The sequence below is a fragment of the Lagopus leucura genome, unplaced genomic scaffold (assembly GCF_019238085.1).
Source record: "Lagopus leucura isolate 7727_CA_CO unplaced genomic scaffold, USGS_WTPT01 Super-Scaffold_100008, whole genome shotgun sequence".
In the NCBI taxonomy this organism is placed as follows: domain Eukaryota; kingdom Metazoa; phylum Chordata; class Aves; order Galliformes; family Phasianidae; genus Lagopus; species Lagopus leucura.
This window is the reverse complement of record NW_024962265.1, coordinates 34,162,285-34,185,735: the sequence shown is the minus strand read 5'-3', so window position 1 is coordinate 34,185,735 and position 23,451 is coordinate 34,162,285. Positions and strand designations below refer to the sequence as shown.

The window sequence follows — 23,451 nt, the reverse complement described above, 5'->3', positions numbered from 1 at the left end:
GCATGCATCATACCCACATCGCCGACTGTGCTGGCCACCCAACCTGCATCAGCACCATAGCAACCAATGTTAAAATTGGGTCAGGATTGCCAGTGTGAAACTGGTTATTTTGAATATAGGGCTTGTACTTGCACTATGTCCACTCCGGTGCAATTTTGGTAGAAAATGTTATCTGGGGAAGCTGGAGTGGGGAGAAGACTCTGTGAGGTGATCAGGCTGCCTCAGGCTGCAAGTGCAGCAACGCTTTCATCCTTTAATCAGTACTGGATCTGTGTAAGACATACTGGGACCAACCAAAGTGCCTGAACACTTCTCTTGCTGTGCCTGATCCTCTCCTGCATCCAGGATGTGGTCCAGTGACAGCTCAGGGCAGCCTACACATCTGGCCAAGCCCTCCCCTGAAAGCAGCACCCACAGGGCCTGCACAGCATCACCCAGGCATGCAATCACCATCTGAGCAAATTTGCAGACAAAAATAGATAAAACCTGGGACAGGGACATGATTATGTCTTGGCCTTTCCTTGGGATGAACTGTCCTTTCAGCCAAACGCTTTTACAAGTGTGGGACACAGCCAGCAGCTGCCATTGGGAGTATTATTCGGAGGCTTGAAAATGTTCATTAAAGTTATTCATTCCACGGTGAGTAAAGATATATCTACTAGAATAGAACAAAGTGACAAGTACTGTGCATACACAGGGGAGCAGGATGTTGAAATTTAGCAGCAAAACCATTTCTTCCAATCAGTGCTGTCCCCTTAAAAAAACGTTCATGCTTTTGCAGAAGAAGCATCTCTGTAGGAGACAGCTACAGAGTTCAAGCTGAACAAGGACTTTGAATTAACATACCAAGACCAAAGCATTCAAACTGAACAGCTAAAGTTAAACACGTGCAGTCCTCTCTGGGGCAATGTGAAGGTGGGAGGAAGCAAATATTATGTGGCTGAAAGATCCAAGGGATGGCAGAGCAGATGGGTTTTTTCAGCAGGGCACTGTCAGGGTTCAGGACATAGCTCTACAGGAAATTTAGTTTCTTTGTGCCACAATTTAGATGAGACATTAAGTGAATTATTCAGGGATGAAGGTAGGATCAGCAAACTATAGCAAGTTTCCTATATTCCTATAATAATTTCTATAGCAAGTTTCTACCATACATGTTCAATGCTTCTAAGTATACTGTGCTGTCACTATATAAAAGCCTTCAAATAAAGCACCACACCAAACAGAAGTCTTAAAACACTGCAATTAGTTTAAAATACTGCAACTAGCTTCTAAATTATGATTATTTTTCTATGTATCCTGGAACTAGTTTCTATATCTACAGTGATTACTTCTAAGGTACTCTAGCACGAAGTTCAACAGAGAGAGGAGGAGTAAATGCGATACAAATCTAGTTTCAATTTCTATTTGGATTGTCTTAGGTTCCAATGGATTTTGTAAGATAAGAAGTGAATGATTCCTGAGTGAGGAACTTCTCACTCTGCAGGTATAACTTCACTTGCTAATGATTCTTAATGCAAATATTTTTCTGATTTCAGAAAGCAAGCTAAAGTAGTGCAAAAAAATGCAGGTAGGGAGGACACTTACTTCAACCCTGTGCTGTGCCAGACCCTAACTCAGTTTTTAGGTTGCTGGCTTCTCACAGTAGGTTCACATCATCTGACCAGTGCACCAGGAGTACTTTCCTCACTACTTACCAAACCTCACCCAAATGAAAGAGAGCATTGTTTTTACATGAACTGAGCTGCAGGCAGAGAGCAGAATGATCAGTGTACAGCTTCAGCTCAGGTTGTGCCTGAAGGCAAAACAGTTTTACTGCCCTTTCCAGATGGAGACTTACCCCAGAATCACTCACTTTGCTCTTGTACCTGATTTTTTTTTGTTTCCATAGGACTTCCCATCTATAGCCTCTTCTCTTAGCTCATCAGGCTTTCAGGTGACCTCAGTCCTCATTAAAAATGCCACTGCTAGATCAATGTCTGAAAATCAGGCTATGCAGTTTGCATTAAAATCAAGTAAAAATATGAATTGTTGTATCATATTCTTGATATGAACAACTTGGTTTGAAATCGAGCTCAGATTGTACCAGATTGCCCTATTCATATCTGGCTTGTCACCCAGGCTGGAGTTTGCTTTGCCTCAGCTCCCCCCACCCCTCCTCCTCCCAAGTTAGCAGAAAACATTTCAGGGATGTCTGAAGGTCTCTGCAATTCAGCCACATTGTGAGCAGGTCCAGGTAGAGCATATGTAAAACATTCGTAACTCATTAATCACAAGATTTGTTTCAAATTACATTGTAATGCCTGCTATTAACAACTGTTGTAGCTTTGTCACTGAGAAACAGAAATGGCAGAGAAACAAGACTCTGGAGTGCTCTAGAACCACATTTTTCATTTGGAAAAATCAATCTGTATTTTCTTTCAAAATGCACACAGCATTATTGTTCATCTGAGACTGGGTGATGTTTCTTAGGAATTGCTGTCAAGCATGGACCATAAAAAGCTACAGGCACAAACAAACGATGCTTTTGGATTTGAAGATTCAAAGTACAACAGAACATGTCATCTGCTTTGTAAATACTTCCCAAGCTAAAAAAAAAACCACTAACAGAAACACATAAAACTAAAAAAAATCAGTAAGATCACTCTTAAAGGAAATCCAGAAACACTGACAAGGGAAATAGCAAATGAAGCCATAGAAACAGAAACAAATTAAACTCTGCCATCACTTTGTCAGGCAAGAAATATGCAATTAAGATGCATTGGTGTTTACAAAGACTATGGTTAGCTCATATTCAGAGATTAATTTTTCTTCCTCATGTTTCCTTTCCACCACTAAATAAAGAATCTCACGCAGAGCAAGGTTGCCCACACATTAACTTTTACATTATAAATCTTAGAAAGCCTACAGTCTCACCATTAAATTTATTTTCCCTTCTCCACACAAAATGAACGGTTGGTTGTTCTAGGCATGTCCCACATCACTACTCATACTGTTTTTGGTTATTCCATCTGTGCTCCTTTTGTCTGAGCAACTAATGTGAAATTGCATTTGACTTTTTCCCATGCAAGTGTGTATCCACATCCATCTTGGAAAGCTGTGCAGGCAAGTCATTATTCTTCTCAAATATTTCTCTTCTTTCATCACACGAGCACAAATCACAACCACCAAGAAAATTAGGAGTAAGCAGCTCATTTCTGCTGTACAGTTTTAAAGAAAAGTTACCTGAAACACATCTCATCCAAACAGCTGCAGCTTTGTTAAGTCACACAACTGCAGTGGTAACGAGAGCCTACTTTCTGAGACGGAAATATTTACACACAGTGGAACCAAACTGCTATTACTCAATTTACAGCATTTAATTTAGAGGACATTTGTACAGCGCTTCACTCTCCCTGGAAATTTTGTTAGGTTCTGGAGAAGAAGTAGGTTTATGTACAAACAAAAGGCAGCAGGTACTAAGAGAACTTAAATTGTTGCAGGACAGAATTACGCCTTCTAACTGCAAGTAACATTTTATTATCTTACCATCTTCTGAAGGCTGGAGTATATCCCAGTTCAGCAGAGCTCCCACCCATTTGTTTTTGTCTGCTGTATGTATACTATCATGCAACTGCACTAAGATGGATGGGATTATTTGTTTATACGTCATGTACTCTATTGCCTCATGACCTTTTAGAAACAGTTCCTGGAAATTTAGAACTACAGTTGTTGTCAAAAATTTTATTTTTCTTTAATTTAAAAGCAAAACAAACAAGAAAATGGCATACAACTCAGTAAAACGCTTATAAAAATCCAGGGCCATACACAAGTCTCTTTTTCATATCAAGAACTTCATTTTTTTTTCTTTTTTCCAAAGTACAGAGTGATCAGCAACATTTTAGTTACACTTCCGATAAAAATAGAAGTAGTAATCAGTAAAAAAAATTCCAGCATAATAAGGATCTGTTGAGCAGCTCACAAGGCCCTGCAGAAGAAAAATAAAAGAGATTCATACGGGATCTTCTCCTTTCAGCTCAAATGATATTTGTCTCTTGTGTTCCCATTTGAAAAAGGCTTACCGGTGCGGCTACGCGGAAATAGTAAGCGCTGTCATACAGCCTGGCGACTGGGAGAGTCCAAATATGCTGACGTCCCTAGATGATAAGTGAGAGAGAGATTAGATAACCTGATTTCACATGAAACTGTTGAGAAGAACAGGCTCTGGAAACATTTCATTGATAAATGCAGTGCAAAATAATTACGATAACGAGACTTGATAGCCGCAGGCGGAGCATTTAAAGACAAAGTGCTGACTTTAAACCTTGCAAATCTGGGTTTCCTCTGATCAGCTCTGCATAGGATCTGACAGACATCTGGCTCCCTGCAGCTCTCAGCTGGCTCTGAGTAACTGTATAACTCTAGTTTTCCAAGCAAATCCCACAGCAAGTAGGGATTGTCCCTGATGTGCCATGTGGCCCAAAAGCTTTCAAGCATAACAGCAACAAATGGCAATTCTGCTGATTTTGAAACAGCAACATTAGCAGTCCTTGGAAGGCAGTGAAAATTCCTACACATATGCTAAAGATATGAGCAGCACTTTTACTCAGTGTTTCAAAAAAGTCTGAAGGGAAGATTTCACTTTTCTTTTGATTCCAGTGTCCTGCCAAGTATAACTGAAATAACAGATTTTGTATCTGAATTTTTTATGCTACACAGAATAAAATTCAATCTTCATCTCTTGTTGACCTGGTGATCCATTTAGGTATGCCTGTGATAACTCATTTTTTCAGTTTCAAGTGTTTCCTTCATCTTTCCCTTCTTTCTGACACATTCTCTGTTGGAGATGGTGTGTTCACATGATAAGACTTATATTTATATTGCCTGGAGTCTAAATGATTGCCATCCTGCCCTTTGGTAGGTAATAAGCCTTCCAGTCCTTAGAAAAATCCTCTTGACAAATATTATCCAACCAGGCAGCATTTCTATTCCAAGTCACATCAAACTTAATGCACACTGCTGCTGGAGGCTAGTTAGCTTTAGTCTTTTGATGTAGATTTCAGGTTGACACAGAAAATCACTTTGACCACTTTTGGCAGTAAGCTTCAAGGATATTTCTGCACGGGAAAACTCTCTGGGACTGACTTAATTTCAAGAACGATTAGAATTACAGCTGATAGATCAAAACTTGGACAACTTATTTACTTCAGTCTGATGACTTTGCAGCAGTTGCAGAGAAGCCTGCAACTTTTTGTGAAGACATTTAAAAAGTTTATCAGAAAGTCAACTTAAGGACAAACGTATCCCAAATGCTCTGATCTGTTAAAGTGCAAAAAAAGTAATTTAAAACTAATTAAGAACTTATTGTGAATGGTACCATGAATCAGAAATCTAGAAGATCTCGTCTTAGCAGAGGTTTCTTCTACTCCGTTTAGGAGAAGTGTTACTATCCTTGCTTCAGCCTTTCCCACTGTTTTAGCCAGAATAAACATTTTCAAGCTAAGTGGACAAATCTGAGAACCTGGTCACATGCAAGAGTCCTATACTTCCAGAGAACTGGAGGGGAGTTCAGGGTCTTCATTAATTTACTGGACACAATCGAAAGTTTGCAAGATCATCTCTCCTGGGAAAAGTTAAGATGTTTTAACTTTTATTCCCATCAATCAAGAGGATGACAGAAAACTTTTCTTGCTTTTTCACTGAATAATTTTCCCTAGAGGGGTTTGCTGGTAAACTCCTGTTTGCACAGAATAAAGGGAAATACTACCAATATTTTTTAGTGAATTCAAAGCTTAAAAATTGTACTTCACTGCCCATATGATGATAATGGAAAAGTACAGAAGATGAGAGGTTAGACAACTCTCCTAATGCCCTGGGTGAAAAGTACTCTTAACTATCTCTGGAGTTGAGTTAGACAGACAAGCAAGTGAAGATATGAAAGCAAATAAAATATTTAAGCACTGTATGGTTTCAATAGCCAAAACCATCAGAAAACTGAAAACTTTTTTTTCTACACAAAACTCGATTTCATATTCAGTATGGCACAGTACCTCCATGAAAGAGATGAAAAAACAACCACATGGTGGGCAGTGTGTATAGTTGATTCCTGTAAGCCAGAGTATTGTTTAAAGAATTTAAAGAACATTACCTGTGTGGTTTCTTGGAAATTTTTCACACTGTTCCGTCTTGAAGAATAATAGGAGCAATAATTTCCAAATGTGATTTTGCAGAGAAATATAATTAATGGTTCTGTTGTGCTTCAAGAAAGAGAAAAACAAGGATCTACCTCATCACTCTTAAACAGAGAAATCACAAATATAATACAATATAATCACAGGTAAACATTCCAAAGAATTCAATTCTGGAGAAATAAAGCAAAGGACCTTACTTCATTGGTTCATACAAAGGAACCTGAGCCACCAACCTCTAAACTTGTCCCATTCCCCCCCCAGGCAGGGAGGAAGCTTTGTATTTGGAAACCTGGGTGGTCTTTGCAGCTGTTAAGATAAATTTAGACATGTACACTAAACTTCCTCAAACTTCAAGCACATTCATACCAGAAGCTATCGTATATGAGTTTTTGTACAAATTAATGGTTACAACATGCCTGAATTGCATGGCTTATGTCATCCACAGGCATCACATGCCTATGTCAAAGAGTGCTCTGGCACCTAAACACAACAGCAGATAATTTTATAAAAAACAAACATAAAAAAAGCCTTAAGATGGGGATCTATATAAATGTATATAAATAACTTCCATTTGTCCCTGTACACATGCAGATATATCACGAAAAGAAGTAAAAGTGTCCTTGTCTGGGTATACAGTGTTAAACAGAATTTCGTTCATAATTCTTCAAGAGCAAAGACCCTATAGCCGTATCTTCTCCAAACTATCCCTAGAGATCGCACAGCATTTCCTATCTCACCAGATGCATCCAGAGCAAAGGTACTCTGGAGATCCAAAGGAATACATATATGCAAATGGCTAGAGGCAAAATAAAAGCAGAAGGTGTGGAAAAGTTGGCATGACTATTTACAGTTTTTGCAGCGGGGAGCAATGAATTCACATACAGCATTCCCTGTGTCCTAAGGGACTGTCAGTATCATGTGTTAGTTTCATTTGATTTTACTCTGTGGGCATAAAAGTTTCCCAAATTTGTAGGTATTCACAGTGTTTTACAGTACTGAGACACAGCAGTAATCTAGTAAACCACTCTTGTTTGGTTCTTGTTGGTTTTATGTTGTTCTTCAGTTTGTAGCTATTTTTATTGAAGGCACATACTGGAAAAACTCATCCCCAAATTCAAAAACCAATATCCAAAATAAATTCAGCAACTGTTTCAGTGAAACTCTGGGAATCGTGTATTAATCCCTACATGAGAGTGTTGTGTTATTAGTTTATAATGGCATACACCCAATAGACAGATGCTCAACTGTTGTATGAAACAAGCAGTTGCTTCAGGACTACCATTGTATTCCAAAATCAAAAAGCTGGGCCTAAGGGCCATACATAACTTTATGAAGCACTGTACTGAAGACAAGGGAATCATGAAGTGTCATCAAGCAGTCCTTGGCAGCTGTTCTGGCTATCAGTGACCTTTATCAGAGATGATCCCCAAAAGAAAGGATTTGTTACTATGGGAGAACATGGGAGAACATGATGAAGCCAGATTTATATTTCAAGTGAAAATAACTGCTTAGAGGTAAGTCTGCTACTTCTTCCTGCTATAAATCGTAATGTTACGCATTGCCAAAGATTCCTGCACAAGAATTCCCTTTTGCAGGGCTTAGCATAACAGGCAAAAAGACAGTCTTAGTCCCAAAAACCCTTCATGTTTAGAAAAGGTGTTCACATAAGTTGTTTTTGTATGTTCTTAATAATATTCCTCTACGTTTAAAACAAACAAACAAAAATAAGCTCAAATTCCTATGCCAAAGGCCACATCCATGACAATTCATTAGTATATGTCTGCTCAAATGAATATTAGATTCCACCTGAAGATTACTGCATTTTAATACCTACATCGATGGATGAAATTGTCCTTAAACTGAGATTGGCACTGGGCCTGTGTTGCAGCAGAGGATCAACCCAAGAGTCTACAAGAAGGATTTGCCTGTGCATAGATTTGTCCCACTTCTCTGAATATGGACAAATTAGTGCCACAATAGAAATAATGCAAGAATTACTGTCAAAAACAAAGTACTATCTCATAACATTATCATTATATTATCCTTAATTATACTTACTTGATTTCCAGTGAGATTTCTACATTTATGGGTGTGTACTTGCTAATGGGAATACTACAGCTGTAATTTCCAGACCTGAAAAAGATGACATTAGTGCACATAGGATTTCAAAACAGATGGTATATTTGAAAACAAACAAACATGGAAATATATTTAAATTTGAAAAAGAAAAATTACTTAAAGGTAGGAAAAAATGCACGGACACAAGAGGAAACAACAGCGAGAAGGAGCCAGCCAGCCAGTCATGCCACCTTAATTGTATTCTATCCCAGTATAATGAAGCATAATAAAATAATTTCCTTACCTGCACTGTAGATTTCTACTACAGTAGCGACTGTCAATTAGTTGCTGTGTTTCCAAAATCTGTACGGATCTGATCGTTGTATCAATCCCTGAAGTTATAAGAAAAATGTTTTCTTCTTTTTTTTTTTTTTTTGTTGTTTTTTTTTTCCAAAATCTTAGATAAAATCATAATAAAACTGCAGATAATGGAGCAGCAGCTATTCCCTTGCATGCAACTGCAGGAGTTGCTACAGGTCTAAATCAGCTTTCAGTAAAAAGACTTTGGTTAATTGCCTTTTACAGTTACAGGGGAAAAAAAAATGCTTGTTGCATTCTCAAAGACATATCCACGTACGTAATACTGCAATACTTTCTTTTGAGCAGATGATGAAGGCTATTTTGATGAAAGCCCAAGTAGGATAGAAACATGGTGCACTGATTTCAGTTGGGATAGAGTGAATTTTCTTTCTTGTAGATCATAGAATCAGAATTGTTTGAGTTGAAAGGGACCTTCCAAGATCATTTAGTCCCACTCCCCTGCAATGAGCAGGGACACCCACACCTAGCTCAGGCTTAGAGACTGGTCCAGCCTGACCTTGATCCCCCCTTAGATATTGAAAGGTCACTCTCAGATCTCTCAGAGCCTTTCTTCTCCAAGCTGAACAGCCCCAGCTCTCTCAGCCTCTCATAAGGAGGTGTTCCATCCCCTGGATCATTTCTGTGGCCCTCCTCTGGACACACTCCAACAGGTCCACATCTCTCCAGTACTGAGGACTCCACATCTGGACGCAGTACTCCAGGTGAGGTCACACCAGTGCAGAGTAGACAGGGGAAGGATCACCTCCCTCAATCTGCTGATCGTGCTTCTTTTGATGCAGCCCAGGATACAGATCGCTTTCTGGGCTGCAAGGCCACATTCCTGGCTCTGCGATGGTATGGCGTTGTGCTTTGGATTTAGAATGAGAATTATTTAGAATAAGAATAATATTGATAATTCACTGATATTTTAGTTGATGTTGAGCAGTGTTTACACAGAGTCAAGGACATTTCAGCTTTTCCCGGTGCTCTGTCAGCAAGGATACTGCAGGGGGTACAATGAGCTGGGAGGGGACAGAACCAGGGCAGCTGACCCAAACTGGCCATAGGGATGTTCCATACCATGTGGTATCATGCTGAACAAGATAACTGGAAGAAATCAGCTAGGAGGGCTGCTTCTGCTCAGAAATTGGCTGGCCATTGGTCAGTGATGATGGTGAGCAACTACTCTGTGCGTCACTTGTTTTGTATATTCAATCATTACAATTATCGTCACCCTTCCCTTTCTATCTTATTCAATTCTATCTCAACCAAAGTTTCACCTTTTTTCTGATTCTCTCCCCCATCCCACTTGGGATAATCGAGCAAACAGCTGCACAGTGCTGAGTTGAAGCTGGGTTTAACTACAACAGTCCTCTCAGTGCCCCATGTTGGCAATAAGAAGAACTAAAAACAGCGCTAGCAAGACTGATAACTTCATAATAACTACATCCTGAATTTGGCAGAAGTTTACAGCTCAATAAATGGGAACATAGAATAAAAACCTCTACCAAAAAAGAATCACATTCCAGAATTAGCTCAACATCTTATGTATTAACAGATGTATATAAATTGAGTTTATGCATATGCACATATATGTAATATCTTTTTGGGTAACACAGAATGCAGTTAGATGACTAGATCCTGGTAATTGAAAACACTAGTTTCTAGAGGAAAAAGGGACCTTCAAAGCACAGCTGGTGCACTGATTACCAGGAAAGATAAGGAAAGTAACTGATCATCAGAGTGATTTTGCTCCTAGCCAGGATGGATCAAGTTCCCCTGCTTGCCACAAACTTCCTGTGACACCTTGGGCCAGCACCTCTTAGTTATGGTGAGCTACAATGACATGGCTTTTCCGTGAGGCAGATTAGCCCTGTGGAGTGTTCAGGGCAAGAACCAGCACACTGACACAGCTGCACAGCTTCTGCTTTCAGATCTGACTTTGGAGTAACTGCACTAATCTGCATCCCACAAAGCTTACTTGCTCTGGATACATCTACAGCATCCATCAGTGTATGTGCATGATTAGGCAACAACTCAGACCCTATGCCAACCTCAGCCTGTCTTGAGGTCCATAAACAGAAGGGAATGAATTGGTTTAATTCCACCAGGAAGACTGAGATTCACACTGCCAATAGGATGGGGAAAACCCAGGTGCGGATGCAGTGAGTGAGCTACACTCTGGCTCTTCTCTGAAGTACAGAGGTGCTCATATCTTACATGTGACAGCACGTAGAGGACACGTTTCTGCAGGTCCAAGCCTGTTTTCCACACTGAACTGTGAACACTGCAGAGGAAGTTGATGATTATAGGCTGACGTGTGAGTGTATCTACTCAACTTCCAACAAGCACATTTCCACATAGATGAACAACTGAGCACGTTCATTCCAAAGAACTAGTGTGGAAGAACATTTCCCTGTGACACAGCGCCTCACTAAAATATATATCACAGCAACACCACAGAGGCTCTGCTTTGAGTTATGTAGCCACTGTAAACAATTTAGAAGGGGAATAATTTTTCCAAGATCATCCCAATTGGAACACATCCAAGCTACAAACAGAACCTGTGTTCTGTTAGTCGTATGACGACTCCAGGTGCCAACCTGCTTTAAGTTCATGTCAGTATACAGACATTTTATTGTGCAAGTATTCCCCAGTCTTTAATCAAACATTTTTACACAACCAAACAAGCAAACAAAATACCACTTGAAACAGAGCTTCCACATGACTAGAAAAGTCTAGAAAAGACTTCTGCTCATGTGGAATGACTGCTGAAGGCAGAGATGAACCCCTTCAGCAGCTGATGTTGACCTAGCATCCTGTAGGTCATCCAGGCCAACCTCAAAACATTTCCTTTACACTCTGTCATGTTTTTTTCTGCCACAGTCATATGCTTAAGCATTTTGCTGTGTAGGAGTTAGCACTACCTATCACCTTACAAGATCTCAGCTCATGAAGAAAAAGTAACTTGTCATTTTACTGCATCTGAAGCCAAGTAGTAGACCTCATTGAAGAAGGCAGCCAGAATGTCTATGAAACCCTACTGAAGATGTAAGAATTGCAATAAGAAAATTAAAGTCAACTGCAGATATTTAACAGATTCCTAAGCTCTAATTTTCTATAATGACCAGTAATAATTTTAACTTCCCCAAATTCCAGCAGTATAATTCCAACCCTAAAGGCAGCCTTTCAAATTTGTACAATTACACATTTCAACAGTTTGTTTTTTTTTAAAAAAAAAGGACTTACAATCAGTTCCAAGATCAGGTCTCCCATCAGCATTTCCTCCAAGCAGCATGTCACATTTGTTTCCTGTGAGAGGAGTATTTACAAATTTCCTCCAAGTTAGCATTTCATAGTTATAACAATAAAATATGGATACAACTCCCCAAGACATTTTTGTCAATTATCTCTCAGATAAAGGCATTTATAACCAACAGGAGAAACCTTTAAAATGCAAACCACCTCTATTAAGAAGAAGATATTTACAGACAAAAGATGTCTGTAGGTTACAAGAAACAGTTTTCTGAAATTCTGCAGGATATCTCAGATATTTCACCAAAAGAAAAAAAAAAAAGAATAGCCTAACATAAAATATTTATCCCACACTGAGAATATCACAAATAATCACAATAAAAAGACAAAGTGAAAGGTAACATCCAGCCAGGCACTTCAGCACAAATCTGATCATAAAGCAACTCTTTCTTATTAGTGAGAAAATGTAGAAGTAGGCATCTGCTGTGCAGAGGTGAGCAAAGAATAACTTAGCTTTCTGAATCTGAGATGTAAGATGCTGAGGACTGACCCAAGACATGGTGCTTCAAACACAGAGGGATGTGTCATTTAACCAAAGAAACTCGTACATAACTCTAACAATATCATCACCACGGTCATGATATGTCACCTCCGTAATTTCTAACACTGAATTAGGCTGGGAAATTTCAGTTGTTGAATTTTCTTTTGCTCTATTAATTTTCTCAGCACGTAGCACTTATCCAGAAAAGTGAACCTTAAAGTATTGTTCGAATAACCATTATGGAGTAGAATCTGAGGAGAGCAAAAGGCCCTTCAAGCCCATGGAAGATGGTTTAAATCTGTTCTTGTGCTTTTACGCTAATTGCCAGCCAAGCATCCGTCCTGAGAAATGTCACCAATAAATTGGCACTGAGAAATGTGGACCTTGCCTAAAATAATATGCTTCATCAAATACCATTTCATTTGGACAAAAAATGGAATCATGCATTAATAGAATACTGAAATACTCCATTTCCATGTTTTCCAAAGGAAACATGCTGATTTAGAGTGACTGTTTAGAACAGAAGTCCCTATTTCACTATATAAAAATCTGCTTTCAAAAATTATGGGTCAAAATGCATCATATCCATGAGACTGAAACAGAACAGCTGCATTTGACGCTAATGTTCATTTATTTATTCCAGATTTTGGCTTTTGTTTTATTTCTGTACTGGGAAATAACAACATCCAGAGATTTCCAGCATTTTTCTTTTTTGCTATGAATCTGTGTTACTGCTGCTAGTTATTCTTTGCATCCATTTTCTGTTTACCTGCTCCTCATATAGATTTGCCAGTTTCACAAACTTAGATGGCAAGTGCTGCATTTAGAAGTCATCTACTATCTGGTGTGTTAGCAACGCACTGAATGTTCCCTCATGTTTGCATTTTCATTAACTGAAAACCATTCTGTAGGAAAACCAATTGGTAAAAGCAATAGATTATTCACTGAAAGAAAGATGTTTTCCCCGTAGGTATAATACTTCAACTATGCAAGTGCTGGCAGGAATACTCATTATGTACTCTGAATTACTAAATATTTAATATTATGATTTCTTGTCTGGCAGATTGTGGAAGAAGGCATTAAGTGGATACCAGAAAACTGTATAAAACTAGGAAGAAAACAGATTTTCTCAACTGAGATTTCAACAATTTAAACTGAGTCAATTGCCAGTACAGATTTTTTTTTCACGTAGTAGAATTCCAGTTGCTAGTCCACCACATCAGGAACTACTGAAAAAACACTGTAGAGTTCAGTAAATGGCGATATGCTTCTGCTCTATCCGCTACAGCAACCCAGATGTTTTTCTCAAAGATCCATGTGGGGTGGGAAGTTCCACTTTTATTCACTAACAAATACAGAAGTATGGACATGACCAGAATGAAATGATAACAACCTCACTGTCCAGACACAATTCACACAAACTTATCAAATAAATCTGGTATATTTTTTTACACAAATACACAAATGGGCAAGCAATGAGTATTACTGGAATGGAAGCAGTTGGTAGAAAGGCCCAGATGCCAAAGAGTATTCATTCTTTGCATTTCCACTCAAGCCAGCAGAAGTCAGAATGTCTAAATCTTTCAGAGAACCCAGTTTTTATAAGAAATAAAGTATGAGGAAACAACGCCATATTAAGGTAGACTACACAAAGATGTCCTGAATTTTTGCTTAATAAATTTTGTCTTGCTTATGAATGCTTTCCTTTCTGGCTGAGCACTCATAACAGCTGCCTTCTCAACAAATTTGAGGAGTTAGAAAGTAGGATCTGCAATGGATGTGCTCAATAGTAGTCTTTACGCACAGAATTCAGAATTTCATACGGCAGAACAATAAAAGGTCTATTGAGCATGCACTCTTAAGTTAGCATGTAATTCAAATAGTTTTAGCTTTCCATGAAACAAACCTATCAGTTGATTATAAAACATCCACATTTTATCTTGATTATTCCCCATACTTAATGCTCAGCTTTTTCTTCTTTTTTGATTTTGCTTTTCATTTATTTTGGCTACAGCTACATTAAGCAGCTTGTTGGTTTTCCTTCTGTTTAGATTTCATATTGACATTCTTCTGTCTGGGGATAAATTCAGCTTCATTAAACTTGGGCAGCTCTGAAATCTTTCAGTAGCTTGTGTACTGTGTTGATTTTTCACTGTTGGATCTACACTTAATGCTATTTGGAGCATAAGACCTTGAGAATGTAATGCTTTGTGTTTATTCTTATCTTCTCTTTCCACCTAATATCAAAAGCAGCCAGCTGGGGATAGAAGGTTTTCATATTTCATTTTCATCTGTCTCCAGTTCCCTCATTTGTAAATGAGATTAACATCTTTTTAATTAATCAACACTCTTTCAGGTTTCAGACTAATACAAATCACTTAAATATATGACCTCTTGAAAGCGTTGTACTGAGCTATATCTGCCACAGGGCTTACTGTGGCATTAATCACAAGAATGGCAAAGACCACTAACATGCAGCTTTACTGCAGACAACAGCACTTTGCAGTATAAAAAATGGCCATTGAGCGAACCTCACTGAAGCAGTTCATGAGGCAAGAGTTTCACAGCAAGTGGCAATGCCTGTCCTTGTAGAAATTTGTGCTTCAGAGGCTGAACTGTGTCTGTCCCCAGTTTCACCTCAACACATCAATTGTGGTTGATGCAAGAATTTTTGCCAAGACCAAGAAAGAAGAAGTATGAATACTGAGTTTAGTAAGACTAACACTTACTTCTTCACATTAACAGTGTTAAGGTCTGCGACTGAGGAATACAGATTACAACTGGCACATAACTCTATGCATAAACTCTTTCTTATAAATGTCTTAAAAGTGGTGAGCAATGCACCTACTCGTATATTACACACATAATATTTGGCAGACAATATCTGAAGGAGAATTCATTCCAATAAAAATAATTTATTTCATAGAGCTCTGCCTTCAAATAATATTCCCCTACTCGAAATCACTGCCTGAATGATCAGTTATAACTGGAAGTTTTATGTTTTCTGGCAGTTGAATTTCTGTTTCTGCCCACAGAACAGATGCAGTATGACCACACTGTGACACTATTAAGTGCTTTGGGTTTTGTTTTAAAACTGTACATTCACCTTTCACTATGCTCAATGAATTCCTGGCCAACTGTAGCCAAAGGTTAATTAAAGGGATTAGTGATCTTTCTGGTTCGCATCAAATCATTTACTGTGAATGGCCAGGAAGAACAGTGACATCTGACAAAACATTTTAGGACCCAGAACTCTTGAAGGTAACCAGGCCAGGGATTTCAAAAAATACTGACAGCAGTGATTACTAGTTCTATCAGCAGTTTTGAAACTCTCTGGAGTAGGCCCTATCTCACATAGCTAAATACTTTCAAATATTCCTGCTTCTTCCCTCACTCTCTTCCTATAATCTGTATTGAAATAGCAAATAACAGAAATTCACATTTCAACTTACGTGTCCTCTCTGAATAGGTTTCCTCATAACTTCGATATTTGACCATTGCTTGATGAATTGGACAACAATAAACCTTGTCACAAGGCAAAAGATCACAGAAGTTCACATCAGGAATCCCGTTGACAGTTTGTGTGCTCTGAGAAATTGTGCTTTCCTGTAATGCTAAAGAAAATACGACATAATTCTCACCAGTGCTACGTATCTATTGGAATTTATAACAGCCTTTTATTTGCATGCAGATTGGCAAAGATACAGTACCTGCTGTAGTGGTAGAGGGAAAGAGTTCAACAGAACTTGAGGTATTGCTGATGGAGAAAAAGAAAAACAATTCATTAAGAAATGGTCCTCACAGTTCTGGACCAAAACAGATTGGTCCGCAAGCCAATATTAATTCTAGCACTTGTTCAACTACTTGCCTGGAAACATGTTTCTCAAGATATTTGTCATGGATGCTAAGTACATAAAGGGTCGATATTGTCAAAGCACTGTAAAAAGAGAATTTTTCTGTTAATTCATCAATCTTCTAAATGACACAGTGATAACACCTTGCCCAAATGCAGTAATGGAAGGGTTAACTAGCCAATTACTTCCCCTTTAGGAAGGGGTCTCACTGAATTAAATATTTTTTAGATTAAGTACTTGCGTACAGATAAATTCAAAACAAATTATGGTTATTTTTTCCATTGCAAATAGAATCAAAACATCAGTTCAGGATATGTGGAGAGACTGTGAGCCACAGCTTTGAAACAAAAATGGCAATCTCAGTGTCCCAAGTAAATTTTCTTTCCAAGAATCCGACATCACAAGTTAAATTTTCAGAGTGACAGAAGTGCCCATCACAGTGGGATGGGTAGTTTAATTTCACACATCAGAACTTGTACTTAGGCAAAGAAGGGTTGCATAAAATACACAGAGCCTCACAAGTCTGACCTGTAGCACGAGCCACTAAGATGCATTCAAGGTGCATCACACGTTTTTACATGGACAGTGATTAGTTGTATGTGTGCCACACACAGACCTCACTTTCCTAAAACAACTTCAACCTTGACATATGACCAGACACATTCACTATTAATTTTAATATACTGTGTTCTTTAAGTAGGAAGGATGATAGAAAAAAAAAATCACTTTTTTCTTTCTGATGAAACTATTAGAAAGGGGGAAGGGAGAAACAAGGCAACTGTTGATAATTAGTTGTTACCATAGTGCCATAACAGCAACCAAAGCTAATATAGTCACCCGGAAAATCTTCCTGGAGCAAGACTCTTTCCTCTTCGATATACAAACCTAAAAAAAGCATGTTTGGTCAGGTAAAGAAATAAAGAAATAATGCACTAGTCTGACTTTTTCTTTCAGAGGGATCATATGCACCATTCTTAAATGGTGGCCAACTTCTAAAGCAAAACACTTGGGCAGTGACAGGCTCTCTAAAAGCATGAATGTGCACACTATGGATAGTCTGGGGACACAAACATTACACAGAAAGAAAGAAGGGATAAAAATGACAGCTCCTTCTCTTTTCCTGCTGCCATTTTTCATGTTCCACAAGAATTTAAAAATCAAATGAAGAACTCTGTAAGCAGTGGCCACATCTAAAAGATGAGCAGCTTTCAGTGTATGATTAGACCTCATTAAACCAGAGCTGGTGTAAATGCAAAAGAAAGGTACTTTTCAAGCAAGTAGAATGAGTTTAGGTCATAGAGCATTTGATTGTTCTTACAGATCTAAGAACATTCAACCTCACCTCTTATTTTCTCTCGCACTTTGGCACTGACAAAGCAAGACAGGTAAACGTGCACCAAATCAGCTTAAAAAAGGACCTAGCATCCTAGGAAGGCTGTCCTGAAAGAGATCAACCTAGAGATATTCCCTAACTCATTCAGTCCCTATTAAAATGGCTCTCTTCATTCTATTCAGGACTGGCAACTTACAGTCATGTAGCAATAGGAAAGACATCCTATTGCTTCAGGTTGTTTCTATCCCCTGAAAGATAGTATTAACAAGTAAAAACAAGAGATGCAAACAACAAGCCACAGAGAAAGACTCAACCAAGAAACTGAGCTGAGAAAGAATGATCGCTGTACATACTTCCAAACTGCAACTGCATCATTTTCATGTAAGGCTGCGCTGCATCGTGTAAGCTCACCAACTAGCTCAGCAGTTCTTTCCTGATGGTTTCCTCCTGACATATTGGATCCACCCCATACACACAAAGCATAGGCAAGAAGTAGAATTGACTCATACATCTTTTATATCTTAGTATAGGGAGCTTTTGAGCTTCTAGAATGATGCTAAATAATTCTAGCTAAGGGATTTTATTATATTTCTAGAAGCACAAAACTTTCATCTGTAATTCAGCACATACAAAAACTCTCTTGTAGGCATCTTTCACATATTTAGTGTCACTCACCTTGCTGGATTTTGGCTGGACCGATTTTCTCGATGGCAAGAGACTAGTGACTCGACTACACCTGCTGTAAGAGACAAAGCCTCTTTGACATTCAAATGCTTCAGCAAGCAGTAAATGAAAAAAAAGTGACATTTTTCACTAGAGTGTCAATGTCGCTTGCTTTGCAATTGTAACATTTAAAAAGAGAAAGGCAGAAAAATCATCAGATTTTTTTTTCAAGAAGAAAAGCATCCAGTTAACTCACTGGGATGTGTGTTATTAGATGCTACATTTGATTTCAAAGAAAAGTGGCTTAGAAATAAGAAATAATCATCACTTTTACTGAAGCAGTAATGAACATATTTTATTGCAGAAGAGGCTCTGCAGACCTCTCTCAGCACTAATTTCCAAGTTGCAGGCTGTAACTGGACAGAATCTATCTCTGATTTACACAACTGAAGCAACTACAGAAATGACTGCAGTGTAACTGCCATTTCACTATTAACTGTGGCAGTGATTTAAAACACAAGAATTTTGCAATTTTTTGCCCAACTTCATTGCTTGAAAAGAGCTGAACTCAACTATCAAGCAAAATCAGTTTTCATTTCTACCACAGAGACTATTAATTTCTGTGACAATGATCAGAGAATATCCCAGACTGAGGTACCTGACTGTGCTCCTTTCACTGACTGTTGACTTTAAACTGCTTAACCGTTTCAGCCTGGCCAGTTTTCTGTTCCACTGTTCCAATTCTTCTATTCTGACTTCAAGGTTGTTGGTTAGTTTGCAAAGCTGTTTTACTGCACCTACATTTTCCATGAAGATCTGATCCTAAGAAGCAAAATGGGCAAAATAATGACAAAAGCAGGTACAGTACATTCATCAATTAGATGCAACAAGCAGTAATGCATGCAGAATTCACCTATGGAAGAACACACTGAATATTTAAAATGCAAACACAATTTAAGCCACTGTAAATGGGAGGTCACTTTGACTATAAAACCCATTTGCTAGATTAAAAAATTGCTTGTACTCAATTTGCAGTAAATTGAAAACGAGGACTTACCGAAAAATTTGAAACTAAAGGGCTTGGAGACCAAGGATTTAAACTATATTTTGAATTCATACAGTGCTGAATTTTAAATACTACATCTGTCAAAGCAGGACCTGGCTATTTGATTTGTAGTGTTAGAGCTGAGCATTGATTTCAGAAACCCCCAACAGAATGTCCATCTATCCATTTACCTACAGCCAGGCTCTTTCCACATATAATATGAATTATACAAAAGCAGTAAGATGGGGAAAGATCCAAACCAGAAGGTTAAGCTGTGATAGTCAGATACTGCCTTCTCCTCTTTCGGATGCCACCTTAAACAAAGCTATTACTGGCAGTTAATGTTGCTAACTGTCCCAGCCTATTTAGGCCATAGAGCAGTAAGGCAAAATTAATTTTGCCTGTTGCTTTGTAAATACCTCACACACCTTTCATTTAAAGGTGACTACATTCTGCAAAAACAGACAGTATTTTGTATAAACAAAACCAGATCACAGGTATCTCAGTGGTAAGTTGCAGACTTCTCCACTGACAGATGACCTTAGCAAACAGCCTGTTTATAAAAGAGTGAGTTCAAAATAACCTTCGGTGCATAGAACTCTGAAAAATCAATCCTACAAGTCAGTCACCCTCATGTCAATTTTACACAGAAGCCACTCATTCCATTCTCTTCAAATCAGGCATGAATTTATTCTGGGTGGCTTCAGGTAGTCAAGAAAATGGCTCACCCTCAAAAAATGAAGGTATACTTTATTTTGAGGAAATCAAACAAACAAACAGATAGGACTGATTAGAGTTTTACTGACTCATTGATGACAAAAATATTCAGCACTGTGAGGTTAAGGAGAGAAGAATAATTCTTGTCCCAAAACATCAAATTTCCACATCATTAAGATATTTCCCTAGAATGTAACAGAGCCCAGTTCAAATATGTAATGCAATGAATCAGTTTTACAGAGCTTGAGAGCTCTCCACAGGCAACTAAGACACAACACACCAGCGAGTACCTTGCTTATTTTGAACAAAAATTGGAATGCAAGGTAACAAAGTTCAAGGCCTCATCATCTGCCTGACTGCAAGCAAAGAGACAAAAAGCACTGTTATACACATGTACTCTTGTTACTGAAGAGACTGAGATATTCAGATGATGGGAGCTCCAGGTACTTAGCGCAGATATTCTATCTGAAACGTTAGATATCCCAAAGCTCTACATTCAGTTTACATCTTGAGGTGTTAGGTGGAGCTCTTTCTCATTCCCCTGTCCCCCCTACATCAAGGTCACAGAACTGAATACTCACATGTTCTGCCACAGCTGTTAGGAGAAAGAAGAGAAAGCAAAAATGGCGCTGCAGTAATTTACCCAGCCTTGTTGAAACAGCAGCAAATCATAGAATCATAGAATGATTTGGGTTGGAAGGGGCCTGAATGACCATCTAGTTCCAATGCCTTCCTGGAGGGGCAGGGCTGATACCCACTAGATCAGGTGGATCAGAGTCCCATCCAACCTGGCCTTGAGCAGCTCCAAGGATGGGGCAACCACTTCTCTGGGCAACCTGTGCTAGTGCCTCACCACCCTCTGAGTAAAGAAATTCCACACACCTAACATAAATCTCCCCTCTTTTAGTTTAAATTTATTTCCCTTTGTCATATCAACGTCTAATCCTAGTTCTTTTCTATAAGGATCTATAAATCAGTTATGAAGGCTGCAAATTTTCTGATCTTCCTTTCAGTGCTCTCTCCAGAAAGCCCTTCTCCCCACCTGCTCTGGAGTCCAACCCTTTGGGCCAATGCTATGAAATTGCTATCCACATTTTTCAGTGAATTTAAAGGTTTTTTTTGTGTTCTCTGCTATTGTATGATTTATGATGATGTTTTAATTCATGCAAATACTTCCTGTTTTTAAAAGATTCAAACGTTTACTAACACCTGATGGCTCAGGAACATGACACAAACTGGTTTTGTGCAGGCTGAGCTCTTTGTATAAAGCACTGCATCTATTCATAGCACCACACATGAAAGGAACAGTCTAAAAACACATCCCCACTTTCTTGTTCGAGACCATACCTTGTCAACCATGAGGACGTTTTCTATTTTTTCGCCGTTATTAAAAGCGACATCTCCAGCTTCTCTAACAGCCTGAGGTAAAAGTTCCTTCACTTCCTGTGCTATTATTCCTGTTCACAAGATAACAGAAACTAAAGTCAGGAAGTGCAGTGACATACCACTGATCATGACTGTGTATTTAAATTGAGTTGTCCATCCTACAAGCTGCAAATAGGGCCAAACATACTCTAGAATGTATCTATGGTAGGAAAATCCATGATTTCACAATTTTTCTATTCTACAGTAGAAAGTCGTAAGAACAAAATTGTTTCTGATTTTGTACTTCATTCTTGTTACACCTCTGGAAAAATTATCACCTGTCTTTAATAATTGAAATAGCAGCTGGAAAAACACCAGAAATGCTCAGTTTAGGCACTTCTAACTCACAAGAGAAACACAGAAAAGTAAGCAATTGTAGTATTCTAGAAATTAGGATGAAATTTTAAAGGGCAGTAGGGCACAATGACTAACACTGGATGTAACTGAAAACTGGCAACAGAACTGACTGAATACCTGTTTCATGAGTATTTTCTATTCCCATAACAGATGCAAATTCAGGCTTGTAGTTGTATTCCACCAGCCTCATTTGTGTTATTCTTCTCAACTGCTCATTTGTATCGACCTAGTTGGACAAATACCAAGATTAGTGTGTTGAAGCACCAAGGGTAGTAGTGGCCTTTAGGACTTCGCTGACATAGCAACAAGCCTGATATGGTCGTTTAGTCAATCTCAGCACCAAACAATATGAACAGTGTTCCCATTCCTCATTAGCAGAGTGCTATTTGTATTTGTATTGCCAGCTACCCTTCAGTCTAAAAACTGACATTTACAGATACCCCCAACTTCTACAGGCAGGCTCCCAAAGGCGCTGGTCATGGCTCTACTGAATCTCCTTAGGCCAGAATTTCAGCACACTCAAGTTAGAGGCACAGCTTCGTGTATCAGAGCAATATCCATAAACATGCTGTGGTGCAAACACAAAAGCCCTAAGTACTCCACAGCCCTCACCTCCCGGATATTCTCTTTTGCTCGGCTGTCAGATGGATGCATGACTCTGCCCATAACTTTTGCATTTCCACAGACAACCAGTGCTTCGTCTGGTGCATCTGTGTTAATTCCTACTCGACCGTGACAGACTACCGTCTCTGGAACATGTCCTCGCTGCCACAACACATCACTGTCGTTCTCAAACTGCCCTGGGTTAGATGCCTGCAAGAAAAAATATATATTTAAAAATACAATATCGCATAGATGTAGGTATTGCTGTATTCCGCTGGGAATTTGAAATAACTAATCTTTAATGTTGCAATTGCATTCATGAGAGGTTTTTAACACATTAACATAAAAAAACAGAGTGGAGTCAGTTTCTGCTCATACAGCACTTGCTTTGTCCCCTGAGTTCTTTTGTATTACCACAGTAAGCTAAATTATCAACGTTTAAACCTTTTCAAATTTTAACATAACATAGCCTCCCTTGATTTCACAAACATATTCAGCACGTACTGAGAGCTTGTGCTGAACAGATCAGAGGTGATCTTGCTTGAATTCACAGGACCCATAGAATAGATGCTCCAAACCATGAACATCACATATTGCAGATTTCCACAAATAACCCTTGAAAACAAGTAAGTGGAAAAAAAGTCCGATTACATTGATTAAATGGCAAATTACAAACTTAACTGTAAATCATCTGTGGAAAGGGATTGTTTTGTTCTCTGTTAAGACTGCACCAAGTACAGAGGAGCCTTGCTCCTCAACGGAAATACTGAGACAAGGAGCAGAAAGGGAGGCAGAATGAGGTCACTACCCCTACACTGCCTTTTCACAAGCATCAAAACATCTGCAGGGGAGCCATGATCATGGAGGAGATTGGGTTTTATAGGGCTTAGATTTTCTTTTTGGGTCCATTCTATTTCCTGCAGTTGTTTTGCAGCAATGTCACAGAGACAATCACATAGCCAGAACTGAAGGAATGGAGAACTGTGGCTCAGGGAGAGAAGGGCATCCAAAACCTGCCTCGGGGCTTCAGCTTGATGTACATTCCTTTTGACAATAGGACCAATGTAAGCAGC

The 23,451-nt window shown here is 38.8% G+C and overlaps 1 protein-coding gene across 1 annotated transcript in view; it reads right to left on the bottom strand.

Annotated features, from left to right (window-relative positions):
- Nucleotides 1-3,771: 3,771 nt before the first annotated feature.
- The window catches only part of MYRFL (myelin regulatory factor like), a 42,251-nt gene continuing 22,571 nt past the window's right edge, over nt 3,772-23,451 (bottom strand). Inside the window, exons 11-25 of the mRNA XM_042872692.1 lie at nt 22,388-22,588; nt 21,893-22,001; nt 21,341-21,450; nt 18,890-19,053; nt 18,244-18,307; nt 17,035-17,120; nt 16,250-16,318; nt 16,092-16,138; nt 15,834-15,995; nt 11,835-11,897; nt 8,530-8,617; nt 8,226-8,300; nt 6,125-6,233; nt 4,059-4,133; nt 3,772-3,964 (exon numbers count right to left, since the gene is read on the bottom strand). Of these exons, the coding sequence (XP_042728626.1) occupies nt 3,878-3,964; nt 4,059-4,133; nt 6,125-6,233; nt 8,226-8,300; nt 8,530-8,617; nt 11,835-11,897; nt 15,834-15,995; nt 16,092-16,138; nt 16,250-16,318; nt 17,035-17,120; nt 18,244-18,307; nt 18,890-19,053; nt 21,341-21,450; nt 21,893-22,001; nt 22,388-22,588 (1,509 nt within the window). The 3' untranslated portion in view covers nt 3,772-3,877. The remainder of the gene's footprint in view (nt 3,965-4,058; nt 4,134-6,124; nt 6,234-8,225; nt 8,301-8,529; nt 8,618-11,834; nt 11,898-15,833; nt 15,996-16,091; nt 16,139-16,249; nt 16,319-17,034; nt 17,121-18,243; nt 18,308-18,889; nt 19,054-21,340; nt 21,451-21,892; nt 22,002-22,387; nt 22,589-23,451) is intronic.